Source organism: Bombina bombina, chromosome 6 (assembly GCF_027579735.1).
Source record: "Bombina bombina isolate aBomBom1 chromosome 6, aBomBom1.pri, whole genome shotgun sequence".
Lineage (NCBI taxonomy): Eukaryota > Metazoa > Chordata > Amphibia > Anura > Bombinatoridae > Bombina > Bombina bombina.
In genome coordinates, this window is record NC_069504.1 from 356,268,776 (window position 1) to 356,295,284 (window position 26,509).

General features: G+C 35.3%; 1 protein-coding gene across 1 annotated transcript; it reads left to right on the forward strand.

Annotated features, from left to right (window-relative positions):
- The first annotated feature begins 66 nt into the window (after positions 1-66).
- LOC128665072 (homeobox protein EMX1-like) lies at positions 67-24,355 on the forward strand. Its single transcript, XM_053719825.1, has 3 exons — positions 67-849; positions 20,168-20,352; positions 23,567-24,355. Exons 1-3 carry the CDS (start codon positions 561-563, stop codon positions 23,732-23,734), a joined length of 642 nt encoding a protein of 213 aa, XP_053575800.1. The 5' UTR covers positions 67-560; the 3' UTR covers positions 23,735-24,355.
- The last annotated feature ends 2,154 nt before the right edge of the window (positions 24,356-26,509 follow it).

Below are 26,509 nucleotides of genomic sequence, written 5' to 3' on the forward strand. Positions count from 1 at the left end.
CCCAGGTGATGCCTATGAGGCAACTCCCAGTCCTCCAGCCATCCCAGCCCGTGTCCTCTTCTCACCTCTGCAGGCTGCTCCCTGACTTGTGCTGCGGGACAGGGAAGAAGTCCAGCAACGTGCTCAGCTGCAGGTCAGCAGTGTTAGTGCTGGGGGAGATCTGCAGTCAGTAAACAGCCAGTGCAGGAGCAGCTGATGGATAAATACAGAGGATGGGATCAGGCTACCTCATAGGAGATTAGAGCATCTGTTTGGGGGACAAGGCAGGGGAAGGGCTGTGGGTTACAGAATAAACCTCTAAACACAAACTACTGGAGGCACAAAAGTGCCAAGCACTGGGTATAGTGAGGATCTGCAGTGTTGTTAGCGAGCGTTATGGAAAGGATTATTGCGGGTTACTTGTGATCGGTCAGGGACAGGAACTTTCTTTTTTACCCAATAAAGGGCGAATGATCAGACCCCAACAGGCCACAGACTGCAGTGATTACCCACTCGTGCCCCTTCCCTCCCTGGCAATGCGTATTGCCCCTTGGGTATAACCAGCACTAACTGGCAGCACAATGTTCCTGCCGCCAGTCAGAAAAGGCTTCTCCATAGAGGCTCTGGTGGGTCCGGATCGTAGCCCAGAAGAGCCCCTGAGACCCACCGCTCTCAAATACCTGGAGCCCATTCACTCTCTGTCAGGGGGTCCATTGCGACCAGGGATCCGTTTCCTCGGAACCTCAGATCTAGTTTTCCCGGAGACACCAACTCATCCTTTTGGAGCTAGTCTGGGAATCCCCCAGCAACGGATCCTGCACCGCGACCCACTGAGCTTCTGCCCCTGGATCTTGCGGCACCGACTGCCTGGTGAGAGCTACTGCTGTTTGGTTTTGCACAGGTGGGGTCTCCCCAGGGAAGAAAAACATCCATCTAATCTCTCACATATCTATATATCATCACCATTTGTAACTTTTTAGTAAATCTGCATACTACATTAAAGCGAAATAGTTGCACATTTAATTATATTATAATAACTCCAAATGTGACAAATGGAATTAACCTAGATACATTGATATCGTTGTAGAAATGAATTTTGAGCATAATATTTTTTAGTTCCCTCCTTGGCTCTCATATCATATTTAATAGACATGCTTTTATTGTTATTTATGTAATTACTTACAGATTATTTGCATTAAAGTAACTCATATTTTTTGTTTTGAATCATACAAGCAGCAAACCTTAGCAAGGGACATATGGCAGCCCTCAAAACAGTTCAGTCACTTGTACAAAGAATAATGCTTGGTTCATACTGATATCTGGGTACATTTGCATTTTTCAAGAAAATGGTTATGTGTTTAAAGAGGCGTGAACATAGCATAAATTAAGCATGACATATTATGTATATATATATATATATATATATATATATATATATATATATATATATATATATACATACATACATACATACAAACACACAAAAAAACAGGGGGGATTGTTTCACATCCACATATAAATAAATAAAACATTAGAAGAAAAACAATCACATATGCTTTTATATTAAAATTGTGGCAATATTCTGCTTAGCCAGTAACCAACTCACAACTAGTTGTCTCAGGGTTGACTGGTCCTAATACTACACTACTTTGCCTTTATGTGCTGAATATATATATATATATATATATATATATATATATATATATATATATATATATATATATATATATATATATATATATATATATAATAAATATAATATATATACATAAAAAAAATACTTGTCTTGAGGACAGTTATATCAGGTCTGTACTCTGTTTAGACTGGCATTTTTATAGCAGCAAGTTTATGATTGCATAAATCTCTTAAAAGGGGTGTTGTATTCAGCTTTTGTATTGGTTGCAATGTATTTTAGTTTTTTGTAGGTGTGTTTATTTTGTTAAACTCATGTTCCTGTCCTAACTAAATCAAGGTTTTCTTGTCATTATTGCATCGCCTGTCTTTTTCCGCCAGTAAAGCAGAGGCAGATCTTTTTATCAACCAGTTAGGGTTAGTTAGAAGAACAAAACCAATATTGCACAATTAGTTGCTGCATGATTTTTATTTTACCTTTCATTACAATGTCCCTTTAAAGAGACAGTCAACTCCAAAATTGATATTGTTTAAAAAGATAGATAATCTCTTTTTAACAATTCCCCAGTTTTGCACAGCCTACATGGTTATATTATTATACTTTTTACCTCTGTGAATACCTTGTACCTTAGCCTCTTCTGACAGCCCCCTGATCACATGACGTTTTATTTATTATCTATTGACTAGTATTTTAGCCAATTAGTACTGTGTTGAACACAACCCACTATGTGAGCACAATGTTATCTATATGGCCCACATGAACCAGCACTTCCCTGTTTTGAAAAGCTAATAAAAAAGCATGTGATAAGAGGCTGTTTGTAGTGGCTTAGAAACAGGCAACATTTAGAGGTTTAAATGTTATAAAGTATGTTAATATAACAATGTTGGTTGTACAAAGCTGGGGAATTGGTAGTAAAGGCATTATCTATCTTTTTAAACAATAACAATTTTGGTGTTGACTGTCCCTTTAAGAATATTGCTCTCTGGCTGATTCACAGGCCGGCCTTTCCAAGATTAAAATGAAAACAAGAATTTTGTAAGAACAGATGGAATTACAGATAATTAAAGATAAACACATACAAAAATAAATAAATCAAATAAAATATAATAAACATGTTTAAGATACTAGGAAATGGAAATGTTCAATTAATGTGATATTTCTATAAACCAGATGGTTTCCCCATTCCCGCAATATTCATATTTTGTTGGAATTAATTAATGACTTTAAAATTGTTCTAAAATGGATAAATGCAGCTATAGTTTTATATTAGTACATTGACTGAACAAATAGCGAATTATGACCGCACATCTGTGTTTAGAGGAGCTTAAAATTAACCAAGAGGATGCTTAACCTAAGTATATTATTATCCTGAGCGGTACATGTAAGAGTAGGCTCAGACTGGCCATTATAATGTATTCATTTGTTCTAGCAGAAAGTAACCATACCATGAATTCTTAGCACCACAACACAATTTATATAATCATTATTAATACTATTATTATGTCTCTTTGGAGAAATAAAACTCATTGAAAAGGAACGATTGTGGAATGACCATCGTGTGAATATCAAGCTACCTTCATTCGACAACAAATTGTTCCTTTTCTTAAAACCTCAATGCTTTTCTATATCAAAAATAATAATAATAATTATTATTATTGGGCAAATTCTGTAATAAACTGTAACTGCTTCATTACAATATTAAGCGCTTATTTTTATTTCATTATTTATTTAGGTTCCTTTTTCCTATCAAATCTTTTTGTGCTATTTCCTATGCCCCTTTATTACTAAAACATGGTAACTTGGGCAATTTCAGGTTTAGACAGAAAGGTTGTCCATAAAATTGGATAGTTTTCCCACAAAAAGTATATAATATATAATATATGTACATGACCCTTTTTAAGATGCTAGTAAGGAACAATTCATTTAATACGTGTCACTCATGGTGGGTAATAAAGGAAACTAAAGCAAACTTTAATTGACTTACTGATATTTACTATATATATATATATATATATATATATATATATATATATATATATATATATATATATATATATATATGTGTGTGTGTGTATGTATATAAAAACATTTATAATATTACAACGTTGTGAAATGTTTGTAGAATTTCTTAAAATATATATTAAGCTGTATTTAACTCAATTGCAAGAAATCATAAAACAACGTAATCATACATAACCAAACAACAGGAATTCATGTAAAAGTTTACCCTATTTCTCATAAATTGAATTATATAATCACATAGTGTTGTGGTTTTGCACGTGATCAGCAAAGCCAATTGGTTATCTGTAAACAATACAGATTAAGAGAGGATTACATGGACAATGTATTTGTTCAAAACTATTTTTTTTTTAAAGGGGGATCACTTTCTTACCTTTAAAAATTATGAAGAGAAAAACAAAATAATACTTAGTGAGTAAATTTAGACTAATGAAACAAATAAAATATGCAGTTTTGAATTTGATCTTGGTGCAGTTAGCTAGGGTAAAGCAATACTGTGCACAGCACTGATACTTTTAGTACAATATTAGTTATAAGGATCAGTGTTAGTAGTAAATTAGTTGTTTGTAAAGCTAACAGACATATTAGCTCTATCCTAAACTCATTTTGCTTTGTTTATATGTTATATTATCTGCAAGATTGCTTGACACTTGTAAAGGTACAGAATAACTACTTTATTTATATAAATAAATTATAATCCTTTCTTTGCCATTATCTGTTTATATCTCTTCAAGGCTTTAAAATAATTATTTGGAGAAAACGTTGGTTTCCATTTACTACTTAGTAATACGCAAAATAACTTTATTTTCAGGAAGGAAAGAAGGCATTTTGTTTTGTAGCTCGTTTGTGTTATATTGTAATGTTATATATAACAATATAACATTACACTATATAATAATGTTATATTGTTATATATATATATATAGATTTCTCATTCTGTTTATTTTATCTAGAGTTTTTCTAGATCCTGAAATTATTACAGCATTAAACCAATGTTTTCAAGTATTTAACAGGCCCATATCCCATAACTTTAATGAAATGCAAAAATACACAGAACCGAAAACATACACAAATAATACTGTTAGTGTATTCTGGTTATAACATCATAACTATTAATCATAACTATTTATCACTATCGAATATTTCAATTGTGTATAAAGTTTATTTTTCCATTCAAATCAATAGGATACTGAATTACAGGGCGGCCATAAAATACAATTATTATTTTTTTTACATGTTTGCAACAATCCTCTGCTTATAGGAAATGTATTACTGGAAATAGACATTTGTTAAATAAATCTGCATTTTCTAAAACAATTAATGCAATTTCCAAGTTTTTCTATGAAACACTAATAAGGAAAGCATTACTTTATCCATAAATCAGTGCTAGGGCATCACACCAGTGACTCCTGACACACAATAATCAGTGGCATGATGCCCTCTATCAATATTATACTGATATGGTGCCAACCCACACCATGGCAGCCTCAGTATATGCCAGGGCCAAGAGAGAATGCCCCATATTCAGTGCAATACAGTTATAGGATCATTTGGTTATTGCCTACAATTAGCTGCATAACTGCTGTGACACGCACGTTTTATAAGTGAGATCGGGCACAACCAAATGTTAACTCAGTCTACTCCCTTGGTTGTCAGGGATTGCTGTATCCCCTCTGGCAGCCAATGGGTTAACATGTATACTACCGAGATGGGTTAGCTATTTATTTATTGTTGTCAGACGGACGGAGTTTACTATTTATTGGTAGCATTTGCTGTGCTGATAAACATTTGTTAACATTCACAGTTTGCGCTGGCAGTGAAGGAGTCAATTCCGCAAGAGCAAATATTATTCTGCCGAGGCAGCAGCGCTATAACAGTGTTTCCCTCTGTTTAATAAGTATCCATGGCTCCGTGCTCTGGCCCGGGGATTGTTCTGCAGAAGCTCAGGAAGAATTGAAGGCGGGGAAGTTGTGGCACCACCCCAGAAAAGCCATAAACTACAACTCCCTGCTGCCCTTGCAAGAAAAGTTATTCTCGTGCTGCAACGCTCTGCATTGATTGGTTAATCTGATTTTTAGAGCAGTGGTGTGTGATATATGATTTATAGAGATATAAAACAGTCTATTTCATTATTGTAATAAAAAGCATTACTCAGTGGGCTTAATAGAAATCATTGCAATATTTTTATGATTTTAAAAGGAGTTTTCATTTTTTTTTTTTATGTTTTCATACTTACTTTTAGCATAGACCCACAAATGAGCTGTGGTTTTACAGGAAGACAAATGAATAGCTTTTAATTTGAAGTGGTTGCTATGAGACAGGTGCCCTAGATCCAGTCAGTTTCTTACGCGTGCTTATTATTATTATTATTATTATTATTATTATTATTATCGGTTATTTGTAGAGCGCCAACAGATTCCGCAGCGCTATAAACAAAGGGGGAGTACAACAAAACAATTATATGGTAGAGGGCCCTGCCAAGAGTTGCACTGTTGTAGTCAGCTCTTAAGAAGGTGATCTACAAACAGCTGGACTCTTAGGCTTACATGCTAAGGGGGTTCAGGGGATTGCAGTGGAGGAGAAGAACTGGTATTAGGAAAGGTTAGCGTAGGTTGTATGCGTCCCTGAACAGTAGAGTCTTTAGGGAGCACTTGAAGCTTTTAAAACTAGGGGAGAGTCTTATGGAGCGAGGCAGAGAGTTCCACAAGATGGGAGCCAGTCTGGAGAAGTCCTGTAAACGGGAGGGTGATGAGGTGACAAGAGAGGAGGAGAGTAGGAGGTCATGAGCAGAGCGAAGGGGACGGGAGGGAGAGTATCTGGAGACAAGGTCTGAGATGTAGGGGGGAGCAGTGCAGTTGAGTGCTTTGTATGTCAGAGTGAGGGTTTTGTGTTTGATCCTAGAGGCAAGAGGAAGCCAGTGAAGGGATTGGCAGAGAGGTGTAGCAGATGAAGAGCGACGTGTAAGGAAGATGAGTCTGGCAGAGGCATTTATTATGGATTGTAAAGGAGCTAGGCGGCAGGTGGGGAGACCAGAGAGGACAGAGTTGCAGTAATCAAGGCGGGAAAGAATAAGAGAGTGGATTAAAATCTTAGTTGTGTCTTGTGTAAGGAAGTGTCTAATTTTAGAGATGTTTTTAAGGTGAAAGCGGCAGGCTTTAGCCAATGACTGAATGTGAGGAGTGAAGGAAAGATCTGAGTCGAATGTGACCCCGAGACATCGGGCGTGCGGGGTAGGGGTGATGATGGAGTTGTCGACAGTTATAGAGATATTGGGGGTGGAGATTTTGGAAGAAGGGGGGAAAATGAGGAGCTCAGTTTTGGATAGATTTAGCTTGAGGTAGTGAGAGGACATCCAGGAAGAGATGTGAGAAAGACAGTTAGTGACACGGGTTAGCAAGGAAGGAGATAGTTCTGGTGCAGAGAAGTAGATTTGGGTGTCATCGGCATACAAATGATATTGGAAACCGTGGGACTTAATTAGGGAACCTAGTGATGACGTATAGATAGAGAAGAGAAGGGGACCGGTAGAGAAGAGAAGGGGACCGATAGAGAAGAGAAGGGGACCGCTTAGAAGAGGCCTGCAAACATCATGTGACAGTAGAACGTATTTTGCACAATTGTTGCCCCCTTATCTCAGTAAAGGCAGTGGCTACACTGAAAATGTCTAAGTTTTAGTTTTGCAAGAAAACAAATACATTGTTGTTTTAACAAAATGTGTTTCTTTTTTAAAGGGACAGTCTAGTCAAAATTAAACTCTCATGATTCAGATAGGGCATGGAATTTTAAACAACTTTCCAATGTACTCTTATCATCAAATTTGCTTTGTTCTCTTGGTAATCTTTGTTGAAAGTTAAACCTAGGTAGACTCATATGTTAATTTCTAAGCCCTTGAAGGCCGCCTCTTATATCAGTGCATTTGAACAGTTTTTCGCAGCTAGTAAACGCTAGTTCATCTGTGCCATTTCTTATATTTTTCAATATGTATTTTCTTTGGTTTTCTTTAGACCTCCGAATTATAAATATATGAGATAGATTTCCAGTCCCTTTACTCTAAATAAATAAATACATATAAATAATTAAAGTGAAGTTCAAGTCCGCGGCTCTCGATTACAGCATTATAATTATCAATAGAAAAAAAGTATAATGTTCATTCATCAAAAATGTTAAAATTATTTCTGTTGTTTCATTTTTTAATTTACATTTACCGTCCGTATTGTCGCAATTGTCCGGCCGACATTGTTCATCTTTTGATTGACATGTTTTCAAATTTTTCAATCCAATCCCTTCACTTCCCCCGGGGCGTCCTGCCCCTTTTTACCCGCGTCATCATACAGTCTTGCGCATGCGTGTAAAAGCGATTGTCCTGCTATTCGTCATGCTCGTGCAACTCTGCTCTGGTATATATAATGTAACTCTGCTCTGGAATGAACTGCGGGACGGCCTGAAAATTTGTACGCATGCGTGAAAGAAGATAGAATACGCATGCCCATATTCTTGTGCACGAGCATTCAAATGACGACGTCAGCTTGTTCTTACGATCGCTACGTCATTAGAGGAAAATAAGGAAGTAGACAGAGGGAGGAGTAACAGTAAGAAACATCGCTATAATATATATAAATATATAAATTACGCTAAATTCATATCCTTTTTTTAAAAAAAAAAAGTTAGCGACTTTTATATTTGGAGGTTAATGTTTACATGGGTGATGAGCAGTGGTTTAAAATTGAAATTAACTTTAAATACATAAATTCACTTATTTATTAAATTACGAATCCCAAAACATTTGTTTTGTGATTCAGACAGAGTATATCATTTTTAAAAAGTTTACAATTTACTTCTATAATTAAATTTGCTTTGTTTCCGTTGTATTTTTCTGTTGAAGAGATACCTAGGTAGGCGTCTGGAGCACTACATAGCAGGGATTAGTGTTGCCATCTAGTGCTCTTTCAAATGGATAACTTTCTTGCAAAACTGCTGCCATATAGTGCCCCACAATTGGGTCGGCTCCCAAGGATACATCCCTGCATTTCAACAAAAGATACCAAAAGAAACAAAGAAAGTTTGACAATAGAAGTAATTAAGAAAGTTGTTTAAAGGGACAGTTTACCATAGAATTGTTATTGTTTTAAAAGATAGATAATCCCTTTATTACCCCTTCCCCAGTTTTGCATGAACAACACAGTTATATTAATGTACTTTTTACCTCTGTGATTACCTTGTATCTAGGAACCTTCTTCCAGCCCCCTGATCACATGACTGTGACTGTTTGTTATCTATTGTCTTGCATTTAGCATTGCTAATAAATAACTCCCTGTGCCTGAACACATGGTTATCTATATGGCCCACATGTACTTTCTGTTTCTTTCTGTTGAAAAGACATTTAAAAAGCATGTGATAAGAGGCAGCCCTTAAAGGCTTAAAAAATAGCATATGAGCCTACCTATGTTTAGTCTAAACTAAGAACACCAAGAGAAAAAAGCAAATTTGATGATAAAAGTAAATTGGAAAGTTTAAAAATCCTATCTGAATAATGAAAGTTTAATTTATACTAGACTGTCCCTTTAAAATTGCATTATCTATCTGAATCATGAAAGAAAAAAAAAATAGGTTTCATGTCCCTTTAATAAAGTTAGCTTTTTTGAATAGTGTTTAACAGATTGTGCTCTTTTTGACCTTGAGAGGTCTATTCTTACCCATCCCAACATATTGTATGTGAAATTATAGTGATTTCCCACCATTAGTTTAAGCAATACATTTATTATTCAGACACAGATATTCACAGCTTATGTCTGGTAATTATATGATTCCACAAGCTAACGGAAACGTCCTTCAGTTACACGGAATTCCAACTCTAAGGCCATTTTGATTAGTTTTTCCTAAAATGAGAATACATTTTGACATTATTTACTTACTTATAAGAATATGTAATCTGTCTTTATCAGCAAATAAACATATATACTAGAGTATGAAACTGCAGAAACAACCTTGCACTAGCAGAACACTACACAGCTTTTATTTTCACTCACAAAAAGTATAAAATGTTTCATCATGTGTAGGATAGTCAGATTTTTTTTACATGATCCATTTGTCAGAACATACGTGCAATGAGAGAGGGATGAGGACCTACACTACAGAAAAATGATGTTTTGAGGGGGAGGTGGAACTCTACATTACTACTTCTGATTTATTATTAAATAATAAAGATAAAATGAAAAAAATATCTAAAACAAACAAATAATTTGTTGCTGGCATACTGGTATCCCTTTAATGCAAATTACATAGCTTTTCAAACCTGTCCTCACGCCTCCCTAACAGGCCATATTTTCAGGATTGGGTGAGAGCAGGTTAATAACCATGTTTACTAAATAACTGATTATTTCGCCTGTGCTCCAGTTCAGATATCCTGAACATTTGGTCTGTTAGGGAGGCTCGGGGACAGGTTTGAAAAGCCCTGCTTTACACAAAGGATACCAAGAGAAAGAAGTGCATTTGATAATAAAAATAAATGGGACATGCTTGACAAATTACACACTATTTGGATCCTCGAATACCCTGTTAATTAACCATTAAAGATGTGTCACACTGATATTGTAATGAAGGATATTTGAGTAGTCTGTTGTCACCTTTATATCTGAATGTCACTCTGTGTTCAGTTTAATGTGCAACTATTTGTTCTTCAAAATAAAGAAATAAAAACTTTGTTGCATTGAGTAATTGTTAACAGAATATTGTTGCAAGGCTTGAAATTGTGACATTTTCAGCAAAAACAATTTTTAAGTAAATAAATAAATTAAAAAAAATCTCCTTTTTTCCCAGCAATGTCACCTAAATTAAGCAGTACAATTCTCTAATAATTACACTGACTTGCTTAGCATGCATTTTGCAGAGCAGTAATTTTTGATTTGTTTAAAGATTTAAGCAGATGGCAAGGTGTTAATAGAGTATAATACATACAAACAATAACTTTCAATTCATTTATTTTTAGAATCTTTGAAAGACAGGTGCTGGTTATTTGCCACAATGTAATTAACATTGTTTCTGATTAATCTTTTATATAAGCAAGGAGACAAAGATAATGCAATGTTCAGGGTTGTTGACTTTTGAATGTCAGAAGTTACGGTTTTATATCAAGGAAAGATTAGATACAATTAAACAGTTTTCATTGCAACGTATGTTCTATTTATATAGCTCTTTAACTGCAACTTATTTTGAGCTTACTTTGTTTTTGCATTGACTCACCCTTTTACTTTTATACATTTTAATGTTTGAAAACAATCATTCTTTGCTGATGAAGAATTGTCATTTTCTAATAATACTGTAATATAGGTAAGACTGTGTGTGGCTGTTAAGCACCTAATATGGGGCTCAATGCAGTCTATTGGCATGGGGCACATGAAAATAAAGCGCATTTAGCACTACATTTAACCACCAATCAGCAAACGCAACCCAGGTGCTGAACCAAAGTTGAATCAGAGTTGAATTAGATTTATAAATAAAGGGACAATGTACTATAATTTAGATTTCCCCTTAATAGGTTTTCAGTAACTTGTTAAAGGGATACTGAACCCACATTTTTTTCTTTCATGATTCAGATAGAGTATGCAATTTTAAACAACTTTTTAATTTACGCCTACTGTCAAATTTTCTTCATTCTCTTGGTATCTTTATTTAAAAAAGCAGGAATGTAAGCTTGCAAGCCGGCCCATCTTTGGTTCAGCACCTAGGTTGTACTTTGCTGCTTGGTGGCGAAATGGTATTCACCAATCAGCAAGCGCTATCCAGTGTTCTGAACCAAAAATGGGCCGGCTTGTAAGCTTACATTCCTGCTTTTTCAAATAAAGATAGCAAGAAAATGAAGAAAAATTGATAATAGGAGTAAATTAGAAAGTTGCTTAAAATTGCATGCTGTATCTGAATCATGAAAGACAAAATTTGGGTTCAGTATCCCTTTAAGTGAAATGCAGAGAAATCAATGAATGTTTATTTTTGTATCACAAATATCTGGTTTTGCTCACTGCAATCACCACCTATTGTTCTCAAGAGCATGCCCATTCAAATAGGCTGACCCAACAGAAAGATAAGACCTTCTTATCTCATCTCTCTTTTTCTATACACAAAGGCCAAGTGTACTGACATTTTGAGTATTGATGGTGGTTTGATTGAGCAAAACAAGCTATTTCAAATCTTCCCATATATTTAATACTAAACTATGCAATAGCAAGTCATTAGGAAGAACACTAAATGGGAAAATTACATTACTGTGTCTCTGTAAACTCTTGTTCTGGTTTAATAAGATCCATCAAACCTGACTGTTTCTCAAGCAGGAGAAAATATTTATTTTTAAACAAAATGACCATATGAGAATAGATCAACCTCAAACTACTTTATTTGATTGACTTCTGTTGACTTTTTCCAGCTGACTTGTTTTAAATATGATGTGAGCTGGAAAGCTGGATCTTTACATATTAAAAGGGACGGTCAACAGTAAAATTGTTATTGTTTAAACAGATAGATATTAGACTTGTGCGTGGCGGAACATTTTGTTTCGGTTTGTTTCGGACCGATTCGTATTTTTTCAAATTTTGTTTTCGGATTCATTCAAATTCGGATACATTCGAATGTATTCATTTTGGATTCATTCGAATTCGAATACATTCGGATGTATTCGGTTTGGATTTGATTTGTAAATTTGGAAGTTCGGTATGTGTTAGGTGGGATGTGCTGTGCATTAGACAAGTATTATGTACTGTATATTAGGTGTAACCCATCTGAATCAACATAAGTACCAAACTCACAGGTACCAGCTACACAATATGCACAGAGAAAGCAGAGGTATATAACCTAATATACAGTACATAATACTAGTGTAATACACAGCTTATCCCACCTAAGTACCAACCTCACAGGAACCAGCTACATAATGTGCCCTGCACAGAGCTAGCAGAGTAATATAACCTTATATACTGTACCATACTAGTGTAATTGTGATTAGTCCATGGCCATTCGAATATAACAAATAAATCCAAACTAATTCAGATTTATTCATTACAAATGTTTTCGGATTAGTTTAGTTTCATTGCTAGGGTAATTTGGAAATTCTAATCGATCTGAAGCTCCAAATTTGACAAATTTGTTCAAATTTCGATTCGGAACGAAATGCACATGTCTAATAGATATTGCCTTTACTACCCAATCCCCAGCTTTGCACAACCAACATTGTTATATTAATATACTTAATAACCTTTAAACATCTAAATCTCTGCCTGTATCTAAGCCACTAAAGACAGCCTCTTTTCATATGCCTTTTTTACTAGCTTTTCACAACAGGGGAGTGCTAGTTCATGTAAACCATATAGATAACATTGTGCTAATGCCGTGGGTTGTGGCAGACACTGCACTAATTGGATAAAATGCAAGTCAATAGATAACAAATAAAAAGTCATGTGATCATGGGGCTGTCAGAAAAGGATTAGATACAAGGTAATCACAGAGGTAAAAAGTGTATTAATATAACCATGTTGGCTGTGCAAAACTTGGGAATGGGTAATAAAGGGATTATCATTTTTTTAAACAATAAAAAAAATGAGTTCACTGTCCCTTTAAGTGCAAAATAAATATAATTTTATCTTCAAGAGACCTTGTAGATTTAACAGTAGCATCTAATAAAAAACTATAATTATTTAATCTAGCCTATGATCAAAGCTGCCCTATAGCCCTAACTACCATCTTTTTTTCATGTTATTAGAACATCAACCATCAGATAAGCAGAGAAGTCAAAACTACATTTTCATATTTTAGACACAGGGGCATATGTATGATGGTCTGGCGGACCTGATCCGACACTGCGGATCAGGTCCGCCAGACCTCGCTGAATACGGCGAGCAATACGCTTGCCGTATTCAGCATTGCACCAGCAGCTCACAAGAGCTGCTGGTGCAACGCCGCCCCCTGCAGACTCACGGCCAATAGGCCTCCAGCAGGGGGTGTCAATCATCCCGATCGTACTCGATCGGGTTGATTTCCGGTGATGTGTGTCCGCCTGCTCAGAGCAGGCGGACAGGTTATGGAGCAGCGGTCTTTGTGACAGGGGTCATCAAGCTCCATACGGAGCTTGATAAATAGAACCCACAGTGTACAATTTTAAGAAAACCATTTCAGTTTACAACTGTTAGCAAATTGACCTCTTTGTTTAAACTTTGCTTCTCTCAATAAGAGCATACTGTGGTAGAATCAGGAATGTGCATGTCTTGAGTCAATTATAGGGTTGCACCTCAGCAGGGTCGGCTCCAGAACAAATGAAATGAGGCATTTTATTTTAACGAGGGGGCACGCATTTACAAAGCATGTATGAGAGTCAAAATAAGAGCAGACCTACATATTCTGCAGGAAAGTGTAGCTTCTGGCTGGCTTAGCCCCCACTATTAACATTTGGAGAATATGTGCTAAATCCCTAGGTAAAAGAATGAAGTCTAAATCCTATGCAGTGCACTAAAACAGAGCCATTAAACTTGAGGCCCCCAGTGCAATAGTTCCTTAAAAACAATTCACCCCTTAATCACCATGATCCAAAACCCTTAAACTCATTCTCAAATCTCAATTATGTCCCCAAACCCCCAATGCAATTAACCCCTTTGTTTGCAATAGCAGTGAGGATACCAGGTTTTCAGGTACTGGTCATTTTGTAGATTAGATTTAGCTATGCAGCAACATTACATAACAATTCATTATTTTATTATTTTATTTATTATTTTTAAAGCGTATGATCATATCAATATTTTTTTGAGGGGGCACAGAATGGAGCCGACCCTGCACCTAGGGTTGCCACCCAGCCAGTATTTTACCGACATAGCCGGTATTTTTAAGGTTCATGTCAATGTAGAAAATAAATAATAAATATTGAAAGAAAGCCCCTGTCAAAGTGAAACGTCTTCTGACTGTTATGAATACTAGTTATAAACAAATGAGCATTTAAAAAATCAGTCCTAACAGCTTTAGTTTTTGAGTTATGTTTTTGAGTAATTATGTTTAATTATTTATTCAAATTTATTTAAATGAGCATGGCCGGTATTTTCTTCAAAGAAAGGTGGCAACCCTACCTGTACCTCTGCCATGATTTCCTGGACACTTATGAGTTACACATGTTGCAGGGTGTGCAGGGAGGAACATGTATTGTGTTTCTGAACAGCACTATCTATATGCACTGTTCATATTCCCCCCTGCACACCCTGCAGCATGTGTAACTTATAAATGTCTAAGAAAACATGGCTGAGGTGGCAACCCTAGTCAGATTTGGAGTTTTTTCTGCTTCCCATTACTTAGAATAGGAGTAAAGGCTCTTAAAGGAGCCTCTACTTAATAACTTGTATACAACGGAATATGTATTTATCAGTAACCTTTGTAAGCCACAAAGGGTTTCAAATGGAGCCAGAGATGGTAGTACCTCTACCATGTTGCAAAAAATCCGTCTTCAGTCTCCTATATGCTTTAGTTCTGCAGTACAACTAGTTTGTAAGAGAAAAGCATAGAGGAAGATGTCAGAGAAAGTATAGGGTATGACATGTGGACGACATACCGATTATAAATACTAGGTTCCTTAATAAATAGGTTAGAGGTGAAAAGGCGATGTATATGACTGCATACAATGTCACAAAAAATCTTAAGAAAGATTGGATTGTTATTTATGGCTGGGGATCTATATATGCGATGAAGCCAGCCTTGGCTACCTAAGTGTTTTGCTTGGGCCAAATCCTCTTCAAGAGCTTGAGCCTTCTTTTCATTTTAGTGTTTGATATTTGAGAACGAACGACCTTCATATTAAATGATTAAAAAGCAAACAAACAAAAAAAAAAACTTGGGCTGTTGCACAGTAAATTAACGGTAGGACTTTAATTTTGTTTACCCACACAAATCCCATTTAGTCTGTGTGTATGAGACAACCATCGGCAAGGTTTAGTTCCCTCATGGTAGAGCTTTTGAGTCAACTATAGGGCTCTTTTATTTTCTTTCTCCAAGGTCAACACAGTTTTCAACTCATACATACACTGTAAGCTAGATTACAAGTGGCGCGCTCACTTGTGTTCATATTACAAGTTGTAAGTAAATGCGTTCTCTCCTCGAACATAAACATAAATTTGCGATCCTCACATTAGCGTGATTGAAGAGCTTGTGTAAAGTCCAAGTGTAAAAAAAGGGCACCAAACACATTATAAATACATTAAAATAAATTGTTACACACATATATACACTATCTGATAAAAAATATTCAGGCAAATAATAATAACTTTTTATAAGGGTTAAAAGGTATATGGCATATTTGAATGAAAAGGGCTATATGATATACATATATGCAGGGGTCAAGTCCAGTGGGAACGCATGGGCACAGAGTTCCTGCACTATTTTTGTTCCCCCCCCCCCTGGACAGAGAACAGAAATGTACACTATCTGATAAAAAATATTCAAGTAAATAATAATACCTTTTTATAAGGGTTAAAAGGTATATGGCATATTTGAATGAAAAGGGCTATATGGTATACATATATGCAAGGGTCAAGTCCAGTGGGAACGCATGGGAACAGAGTTCCTGCACTTTTTTTGTTCCCCCGTGGACAGAGAACAGAAATGCCTCAGTTAATATGGTTGCTGCTGGTGGGAGGAGCTGGGGCACAGTCTGTTAGAGGAATAGTGAGATCCTCTAGTAATGGGCAGTAACACTTTCTACAATACACTAAATGCAAGCCTGTCAGCGGTCCTGCTGTGTGATCACCCCGCACTGTGTTGCTTACATTTCTGTGTGACTTGTTCTGGGGTTATTTAGCTCCTCTCAGCATAAATATGACTATTGCTCCGTAAGAGGGTGAGACTCTGTGACAGAAGTGGAGTCTGGAGTTACTGTCAGACACAGAGGTCTCAGTCTGCCCCGAAAAGGAAGGAGAGGAAGGAAGGTGTAAGAAACTGAAGTTAAGCTGTGTATCCACCATGTATGGACACTCTGGATCTTGATATTAAATAGGCATTTATGTGTTTCTGTTTAGTTATTTTAAAGTTGTTTTAAAAAATTTACACCAAAGAAAAAATGTGCTCATCAAGCAGTCCGTCTATCTATCAATCTTTTTTCTATCTATCTGTCTATCTTTATATCTGCTGTATATACTCAAAATCATTAACTCATCAAAACCTTTGGGGAGCCCAAAACAATTTGCACCGGGGACCTCTGTTGAATTGGTTTTGCTACTGGATGTCTTTATACCCTTCAGGAGACTGTAGGAATCTTAAAGGGACAGTCTACTCCAGAATTTTTATTATTTAAAAAGATAGATAATCTTTTTATGACCCATTTTTCAATTTTCTTACCTGGGCTATTTTTACATTTCTGCAGTGTTTGTATTTAGCTGTAATTTTCCTTTTACTCATTTACTGTACCCACACATATTATATACCATTTTTTCTCGCCATTAAATGGACTTTCTAAAGATTATTTTCATCATATCATATAATTTGCTATAAAAAAATATAAAATATGATGAAAGAATTGAAAAAAACACACTTTTTCTAACTTTGACCCCCAAAATCTGTTACACATCTACAACCACCAAAAAACACCCATGCTAATTAGTTTCTAAATTTTGTCCTGAGTTTAGAAATACCCAATGTTTACATGTTCTTTGCTTTTTTGGAAATGTTATAGGGCAATATGTACAAGTAACACTTTGCTATTTCGAAACCATTTTTTTTTCAAAATTAGCAATAGTTACATTGTAACACTGATATTTGTCAGGAATCCCTGAATAACCATTCACATGTATATATATATATATATATATATATATAGTAGACAACCCAAAGTATTGATCTAGGCCCATTTTGGTATAGTTCATCCCACCATTTTACCGCCAATTGCGATCAATTTAAAAAAAGCGTTAACTTTTTCACAAACTTTAGGTTTCTCACTGAAATTACTTACAAACAGCTTGTGCAATTATGGCACAATTGGTTGTAAATGCTTCTCTGGGATCCCCTTTGTTCAGAAATAGCAGACATATATGGCTTTGGCATTGCTTTATGGAAATTAGAAGGCCGCTAAATGCCGCTGTGCACCACACTTATGAAGTATTATGCCCAGCAGTGAAGGGGTAATTTGCTTGTAGGGTTAATTTAGCTTTAGTGTAGAGATCAGCCTCCCACCTGACCCCTCTCAAACAGCTCTCTTCCCTCCCCCAACTAACAATTGTCAGTGCCATCTTAAGTACTGGCAGACAGTCTGCCAGTACTAAAATAAAAGTCTTTTTTTATATATATATATATTTATTTTTTATTTTTTATATATATATTCTGCAGTGTAGGATCCCCCCTTAGCCCCCAACCTCCCTGATCCCCCCAAACAGCTCTCTAACCTTACCCCCTCTACTTATTTGCCGCCATCTTGGGTACTGGCAGCTCTCTCCCAGATCCCTTTCCCAACACTTATCCCCCCTCTCCCTCCTTCTCTTTCACTTAACATTTGCCATAGTGTAGCGGTCCCACCCGCTCCTGTTCCCCTCACGCTCACTCACGCTTGCTCACGCCCCTCCCTTCCATTCACGGACCTCTCATTAGCACTCACCGGACCTCCTCCAGCGATGGGCCACCCACGCGCCTCCCTCCTTTCCCTCCCACGCACTAACGATCTGCGCCATCGCTGGCTGATGCAGAGAGGGCCACAGAGTGGCCCTCTCTGCATCGGTTGCTTACCAGAGGGTATTTTAGGATGCCTCAATATTGAGGCATCACTGCAATACCCTGAAAGGGGCAGGAAGCGATCATGATCACTTCCAGTGCTTAAAACGACGTTTTTTTGTAGGACGTGCCTGGCTGTCCTCGGTTGTTAAGGGGTGAATATACTTTTTACCTCTGTGATTATGTTGTATCTAAACCTCTGTGCAGACTGCCCCCTTTTTTCAGTTCTTGTTACAGACTTGCATTTTAGCCAACCATTTCTGACTCCTAGGTGGCCTTCAATGGCTTAGAAATTAGCATATGAGCCTACCTAGGTTTAGCTTTCAACAAGGAATACAAATTAAACAAAGCAAATTTGATGATAAAAGTAAATTGGAAAGTTGTTTAACATTGCATGTCCTATCTGAATCATGAAAGTCTCATTTTGACTAGACTGTCCCTTTAATCTTTAAAAATGTGTCATAAAACTCGTAAAGTTATTAGCGGTCATCATCAAATTATTCAGAAATAATTATTTTAATAACAGAAAGAGCCAAGTACATTTTAAAGGGTATCATGCAGTTTGTTTTAATACAGTTAATTATCAGCTGTCCCTTTAAATTTTCCAAAAAAAGACATTGAAAAAATAAAACAAATTCCAGTTCATCAGAAAACACCCAACAGCTTTTTGTATGATGTTTGGACTTTTTTTTTCCATTGCAGCCTCTTTTAAGATTTATTTCTTAGCTGTTAAAGTTTTAGACTTACTTAGTTCACATGCTTTAATATATGGTCATCTTTAAAGATATATGAAACTCAAAAAGTTCATTTCATGATTCAGACAGAGCAAACATGTTTCCAATTTACCTCCATTATCAAATTTGCTTTGTTCCCATGGTATTCTTTGTTGAAGAGATAGCTAGCTAGGATCTGGAGCACTACATGGAAGGAAATAGTGCTGCCATCTTCTGCTCTTGCACATGGATAATATTCTTACAAAACCGCTGCCATATAGTGCACGCTCATGAGCTTACATCCCTTATTTTCAACAAAAGGGATATCAAGAGAATGAAGAAAATAATAGAAGTACATTAGAAAGTTGTTTAAAATTGCATGCTCTGTCTGAATCATGACATTTTTTGGGGGGGTTTCCTGTCCCTTTAAATAATAGTTCAAAAACTAATTCAACCAATATGAACACCAGAAACTTTATTTTTGATGGCAATTAAGTGTTTACACATAAATTATTAACAAGACAGTAAACACTTTGAGATTGTGATAGAAAATGCTTAATTACATACAATAAACAACTTTGCACTATACTTTTATTATTTATTTTGCCCCATTTTCCTGTAATTTGAGTCTGAAAATTATGGATTTTCTGGCCATGAAAACTGAAAGAGCACATGGCAAGCTACATAAGCTTATTTTGTCAATGTATCTTTCCCTAATTTGCAGTTTGATACCTTATTTGTTTCTGCTATAACCAAACAGTATAGATTTTGTTAACACAATGACTGTGGCAAGCCATGTCATCTTCAGATCAAGTGCGGATTAGCTCCTCCAAATAAGGAAAGTGGTGGCTAAAGTTTCAGAATAAAAAAAAACAACTGCAGCAAAGTGTTAATCTGTTCTAACAAAGTTGAGTCTTTGCTGATATGGTAATTGGAAGACTGCATTAAAATGTTGCAATTACAAGATGTTTACTGTCCCTTTAATTGTAATTACTCAGAATTATATGAAATTGTTAATTGCTCACACATTATTAATTGTATTGGATACGTGAAAAAATTGCATTCAAACATTATCATTAGCTGTTTTTTTTTTATTTTTTTTATTTTGAAGGAGAGGAAAATACCCCAGAAAATTATTTGCTAAATGGACCTTTTTCAAGAAAACCTAAAAGGATACGAACAGCATTTTCACCCTCCCAACTCCTACGTCTTGAAGGAGCTTTTGAGAAAAACCATTATGTAGTTGGGGCAGAGCGAAAACAACTTGCAAACAACTTATGTCTGACAGAGACTCAGGTAATTTTTTTCATTACATTGTTTATATATACGGTATATATATATACACAGATTTATTCTTTACATATAGATTTCATATATAAGGAATTAAACACTGCATTGCAAAATATCTGTCCACCAAATATTTTTTTGTTAAAAGGAGTTAAAAAGCAGACAGTTTGCAAATTGTTCATTGTTTGTATTCCTGTGACGTACAACTTAATAACTTGTATTTTATATAATCTGCCGTGACTATTTACAGACAGATATAAATGAGCTCCTACACTGATCAGTCAAGCAATGCATAGGGATCAGGTTTCTAAATACTTCAGGCTTGGGTATCTGTAGGAAATATTTGGAGAAGGGGGAGCAAAAAAATTAAATTGCCTCAAATAATAATAATATTAATGGCAACATGTGCTAGTGAGGGTAGTTTGTATTGCAGATGAACAGTTATATCTGTAATATAATTGTGGCTTCTTGGCATCAATTTGCTTATTTTGATTCTTAAAGGGACAAAAAAAATCAACTTTTCCTTTCATGATTAAGATAGAGTGGAAGTTTTGCAAACATTTTAACAATGTTATACATTTGCATTACATTGCTCCAAACACATGCATGGTACCTACCAAGGTATCCTTTTTCAACAAAGAATATTATGAAAGTAAATTTGATAATAGAAGTATATTAAAAACTTTTTAAATACTATATGCTTTATCTGAATCATAAAATATTTTTTTTGGATATCTAGTTCCTTTAAAACTAAGTATAAACACCTACGTGTAGCATTTAGACTTCTACCTCTAATGGTGGAAAAAACTTTTCTGAGGTAAATTACAGGAAAAGTTGTCAAAATAAAGTACATTGTATTTTTTTAAAATTGCATTTTAAGGTTAATATAATGGCAGTCTTCATAACAAATGCATACAGATATGAGTAAAGTGTCAGTTTCCTTTCTTGAAAGAGAAGCAAGCCAAAGCATTCTAGGAATGTATATATATTCATATTACCAGCCAAGCTGTAGATTCTAATTGCAGAAAGACATAGATTAACCCTCTGACTTCCAGAGACAGCAGCAAGATATTGCCTAGCCTTGCTTTCTAGCCCTTTGTGTCAGTCTTTTGATTAAAGGGATACTAAACCCAAATATTTTCTTTCATGATTCGGATACAGCATGCCATTTTAAGGAACTTTCTAATTTACTCCTATTATCAAATTTTCTTTGTTCTATTGGTATCTTTAATTGTAAAGCAGGAATAAAAGCTTAGGAGCCAGCCCATTTTAGGTTCAGTACCTGGATAGTGCTTGCTGATTGGAGGCTAAATATAGCCACCAATCAGCAAGCACTATCCAGGGTGCTGAACAAAAAATGGGCCGGCTACTAAGCTTTCATTCCTGCTTTTTCAAATAAATATATCAAAAGAAGGATGAAAAATTCATAATAGGAATAAATTAGAAAGTTGCTTAAAATTGCATGCTCTATCCAAATCATAAAAGAAACAATTTGGGTTTAGTATCCCTTTAAACTCTGACCTGTATATCCAATTTGTCAGTCAACTAAGATTTATACATTGTTACCAATGAGTAATATTTAAATTGCAATATATTTTGCAATATCAAACACTATAAAAATAATAAGGCTGTTACAATATTGAAAGATTTATTATATATAATTAAGTGCCACATGTATATGTCATGCATTATACTTTTAGATAATTACCTGCATAACTGAGCCAGAACCCTGATGAAGTGCTTGTTGCAAAGCAGGAAACGCGTCGGATGCAGCACCTGTGTGCTGAGGTTGTATGAATTTTACAAATGTGTGCCTTCTAAGATTGGAGTTTTAACCAAGTTTCAATAAATTTTTCTAATTTTACTATATCTAATATTGGTACAGCCTGCAATTTCTTTCCTTCTCTTTACATGGACTGATAACTGAGCCAGAAAGAATGACTAAATTGTTACGTTTTCTGGAAGATCTTCATCTTCTTCATGAAATAATTAGTCACTTTTTTCAATGTAAAAACTGTAACTGAATTATTTAAATGTAAGGCATTTGTTAGTAGGGTCATGGGTCAGCTGTACTTATTTTTTTGTATTTCCTGCAAAAGCAATTAGTTTATTTTAAGAGCAAAAAGCAAAACACATCTAGTCACATCTATTTCTCCTTAGGTAAAACCAAAATCTTACTTTTAAAGGGACATTCTGAAGCAACAATGATATGGTCTCATTCATTAGAGTGAGTCACTTTTGTATTGTTGACCCTAGCTTACTATGGGCTACATTATGAGAGGAGCAGTAATTAGCGATGCTGTTCATCAATAAAGATAGCAAGAGAAGGAAGAAAAATTGATGATAGGAGTAAATTAAAAAGTTGCTTAAAATTGCATGTTCTATCAACTAGTCATTAAAGACAAAAATATGGGTTTAGTGTCCATTTAAGCATTTGTATGGTTTATGCTATAGCCTTTAAGAAAAAGTGTTGACTAAAAATCTAAATGGGAAGACTGATACATATTCATGTTTTTATATATATATATATATATATATATATATATATATATATATATATATATATATATATATATATATATATATATGAGTGTGTGTGTATTTTTTAAAAAAAAATTGTAATAAAAGATAGCGGTCACAATCTATTTAAGCTATTTTTGTATTTGATGGTTTCGAGGGACAATAAGAGTGAATTTGTAAACTATCTATCATGTGGGGTCTTTGAATTCCTACAATTACCCTACAATTACCTATTGTCTTCAGGGAAACCATATAAATATTTCCTAGTGCAAATAGACAGATATTGTGTGCTTGTGTCAACAGTAGAACAGTCAGTTCTTTCTTACACTAATATCAGTAATATGTGATGTTTTCCCTTTGAATCAGCTAGGTTTTGTTTTTTCAGTAGGCAACAACAAAGGGTTATAACATAACATTTCAATAACCTACACAGATCATTTATATTAGTGTCTCAGTAAGTTGAAATTATCAGTGATAATTTAGCATCAATGACATTGACTGTTAATTTTTTTCTTTTTCACACTCACTATTAAATCACTATTTGGAATCCTTGTTTTTCAACAAATTAAGCTATGTATAAATGAATAGTATATAAATTAACATATTTTCTTTTTAAAAGTAATTATAATACAATAATAATCTAATGATAAATATTTGAGATTGGTTATAAAGATGTTTCTAATCATGTTTTATTGATCACCAGGTAAAAGTCTGGTTTCAGAATAGAAGAACCAAGCATAAGCGTCAAAAATTAGAAGAGGAATGTCCAGAGTCCCAGCCAAAGAGAAAAAGTAGTCAACATATTAGCCGATGGAGGATGGCTACATGTCAGGACAGCCCCAAGGACATTGATGTCACATCAAATGACTAAGAAAACTTATTGCATATGGACATATAATGCCTGTACATGGAACTTAACACTGGCGGCAAGTAGATGTTTTGACGGCACATTAATTTGAAGTCTGTTCTTGTCATGTTCTACAATTACATGATACATTAACCACTGGACAGAACTTTAATGTTTTTTGGATCCTCTGACATCTATTGTTCGTTTGTTTGACTTTCCACATTTAGTACAACCTTGCACTCTAAAAGGGAAAGACTGAAATTCTATTCATTGTGATGAGGACTAAACATCACACTGGATGCTGGGATTTTTTTTTGAAAAGCCATTATAATGTGTACCTCAGGAATCCCCTTCATTAATTATATGGAGCAAATGTAAATAAATATTTAACATAAAATATGTGTAGTTCCAAGGGGACAGCTGCATATTGAGATATGAAGTAAACCTGATTTAAATTCTTCAAATCTAATTTACACATAGGAAAAATAATCTGCCTCAAGATTGATATGTCATTTTATGTAAAAAGTCTCCATCAGTATTTTTTTTGCACTGGAGCATCCGCAGTAAAATATATGTTATATCCCATGGACTCCAATAGGGTAAATTAAATGATATATCATTAAAATATTATGAGTGATATAGTGACCATTGTTTAAGTTTGGTTAATTCTAATTGCAACATTGATTTTTCAAATATATCTAACTCTGGGTTAAAATAGCAAATTTCACTGTATTTAGTATTTTACTACTGAGTACAGAGAACTCCAAAAGTGTATTAATTCAGTAGCTTTTATGATATTTTAAAGGGACATTAAGGGGTAGATTTGTAAGAAGCGAGCGGACATGATTCGCTACTTCGCTAAATGCCGACAGCATATGCCTTAGGCATTTAACATTGCACAAGAATTTCTGGTGAAATGCTTGTGCAATGCCACCCCCTGCTCACTGGCAGCCAATCGGCCGCTAGCAGGGGCATTCAATCCTCCCGATCGTATCGGGATGATTTCAGTCCGTCACCTAAAAGGTAGCGGAGAAGTTAAGAAGCAGCGGTATTACGACTGCTGCTTCTTAACTTCCATTTCAGGTGTACCTGAAATGATGGGACCCCGAAGCACCATCCGCTGCTTAATAAATGGAGCACTAAGTCTTATTTATTTCTTCGTTACATCCAAAGGAAGGCATTTTACCATGCTTTACAGCTTACTGTAATACTGTAAGGTGTTATCCTTTTCAGCAAATGATATTGTTTCTCATGGACCATTTACATGTACTCTCATTTTTATTAATAAAGAAACAAGTTTAACATTACCTGTATTCATAAAAAACAATATATTAAATTTACTTTATATGCAAATAACCTTTGGATTTAGTGTCCCTTTAATGAAAAAAGTGCAAATGGAAAAAAGGGTTAGCCAGCACAGGGAGATACAATTAGGTGTCAGGCTGCGACTTTTAAAGTAAAGCATTTGGTATGTTTTTAGTTTCCTATATATGCATTTTTAGTGTTGATTCTTTGTACCCATGAGTAATAAACGTTTTGGCTGGGCAATTGCATTGTTTTCCAGAATTGATGCATAGGGCTCCATTTATGAAGCAGTGAATGCTGCTTTGGAGTCTCATCATTTCAGGCTCGCCTGAAACAGAAGTTAAGAATCAGCGGTCATAATTTATATATGAAGATTCTCCATTCTGCAAATACAATAAATGTGTGAAACTTGTTTTAAAATGTAATGGTTTAACCTATGTGCACAAACATGCACGCGCCAGGCTAGCTAGTAAGTCTGCTGCAATCAAAACCTCTAACTCTAAAGTATGAGAGATAGGAATTTAAGAACAGATTTAAAATAGTTTTTTAAAATTGAGTTTTTGTGACTGATTTGAGCTTAAACAAATCTCTAGTGATGAATTTTTGTTACCACATTTGCCTGTGTAGGATGCACCTCAATTAGGGGGGGGGGGGAGAAAACAGCCACAGAAATTATGTAGAAACAGTGTAACCTGGTGGTAGAGCTATTGTCTTAATACAGGTGTTGTGGGTTTGAATATTAATAAAGCTGACCAGACATCACGATTTTTCCAAGGAAATCCCATATTTAGGAACTCCTTCCCTAATTTTTTGTGTGTCCCAGATTGTCCCGAATTTGTATTACAAAATGTTATGCTGGTTATTTAGTGCAAGATGGCACAAAATAAGCACTACTTATTTAGCTGGAAGGTCCAAAATGAGAACTCTTATTTAGCGTGAGACGGCCCAAAATAAGTGCTATTTTTTTTAGAAGAAGAAATCAGCATTTCCTCTAAGGTATGCCTGCTTACACCTTATATGGAACAGGGATTTCTCGTACTGAATAACTAGCACTCATTTTTGGGCCATCTGTTTTTTTTTGGGCCATCTCACGTTAAATAAGTAGTGGTCATTTTTGGACCATCTCGCCCTAAACAAAGTAGTGTTCATTTTGGGTCATCTTGCAGTCTTCATTTCTTCTTACAGCTAGTATTAAATCAATAGATAGTTTTTACCATCTCCCCAACATTTATGAGGTGTCCTAAATTTGAGTATAAGGTTTTCCTTTTGAATCTGGGAATTCTGGGCACCACATTTTTTTTAAATCAAAGTGTTGAATTATTGTTAAATTAAGACCACATGTGAAGTCTAAAGGGCTGAGGGTTTTCCAGTTTCTCAGGAGTGCCACTTGCTCAAAATAACGCCACTTCAAACCCAGTGCGCTGGTTGCTTACACTGATTGAGATGAATAAAGTTAACTATCAAAGATAAGAAGAAAATATGGGCAAGGGAGAG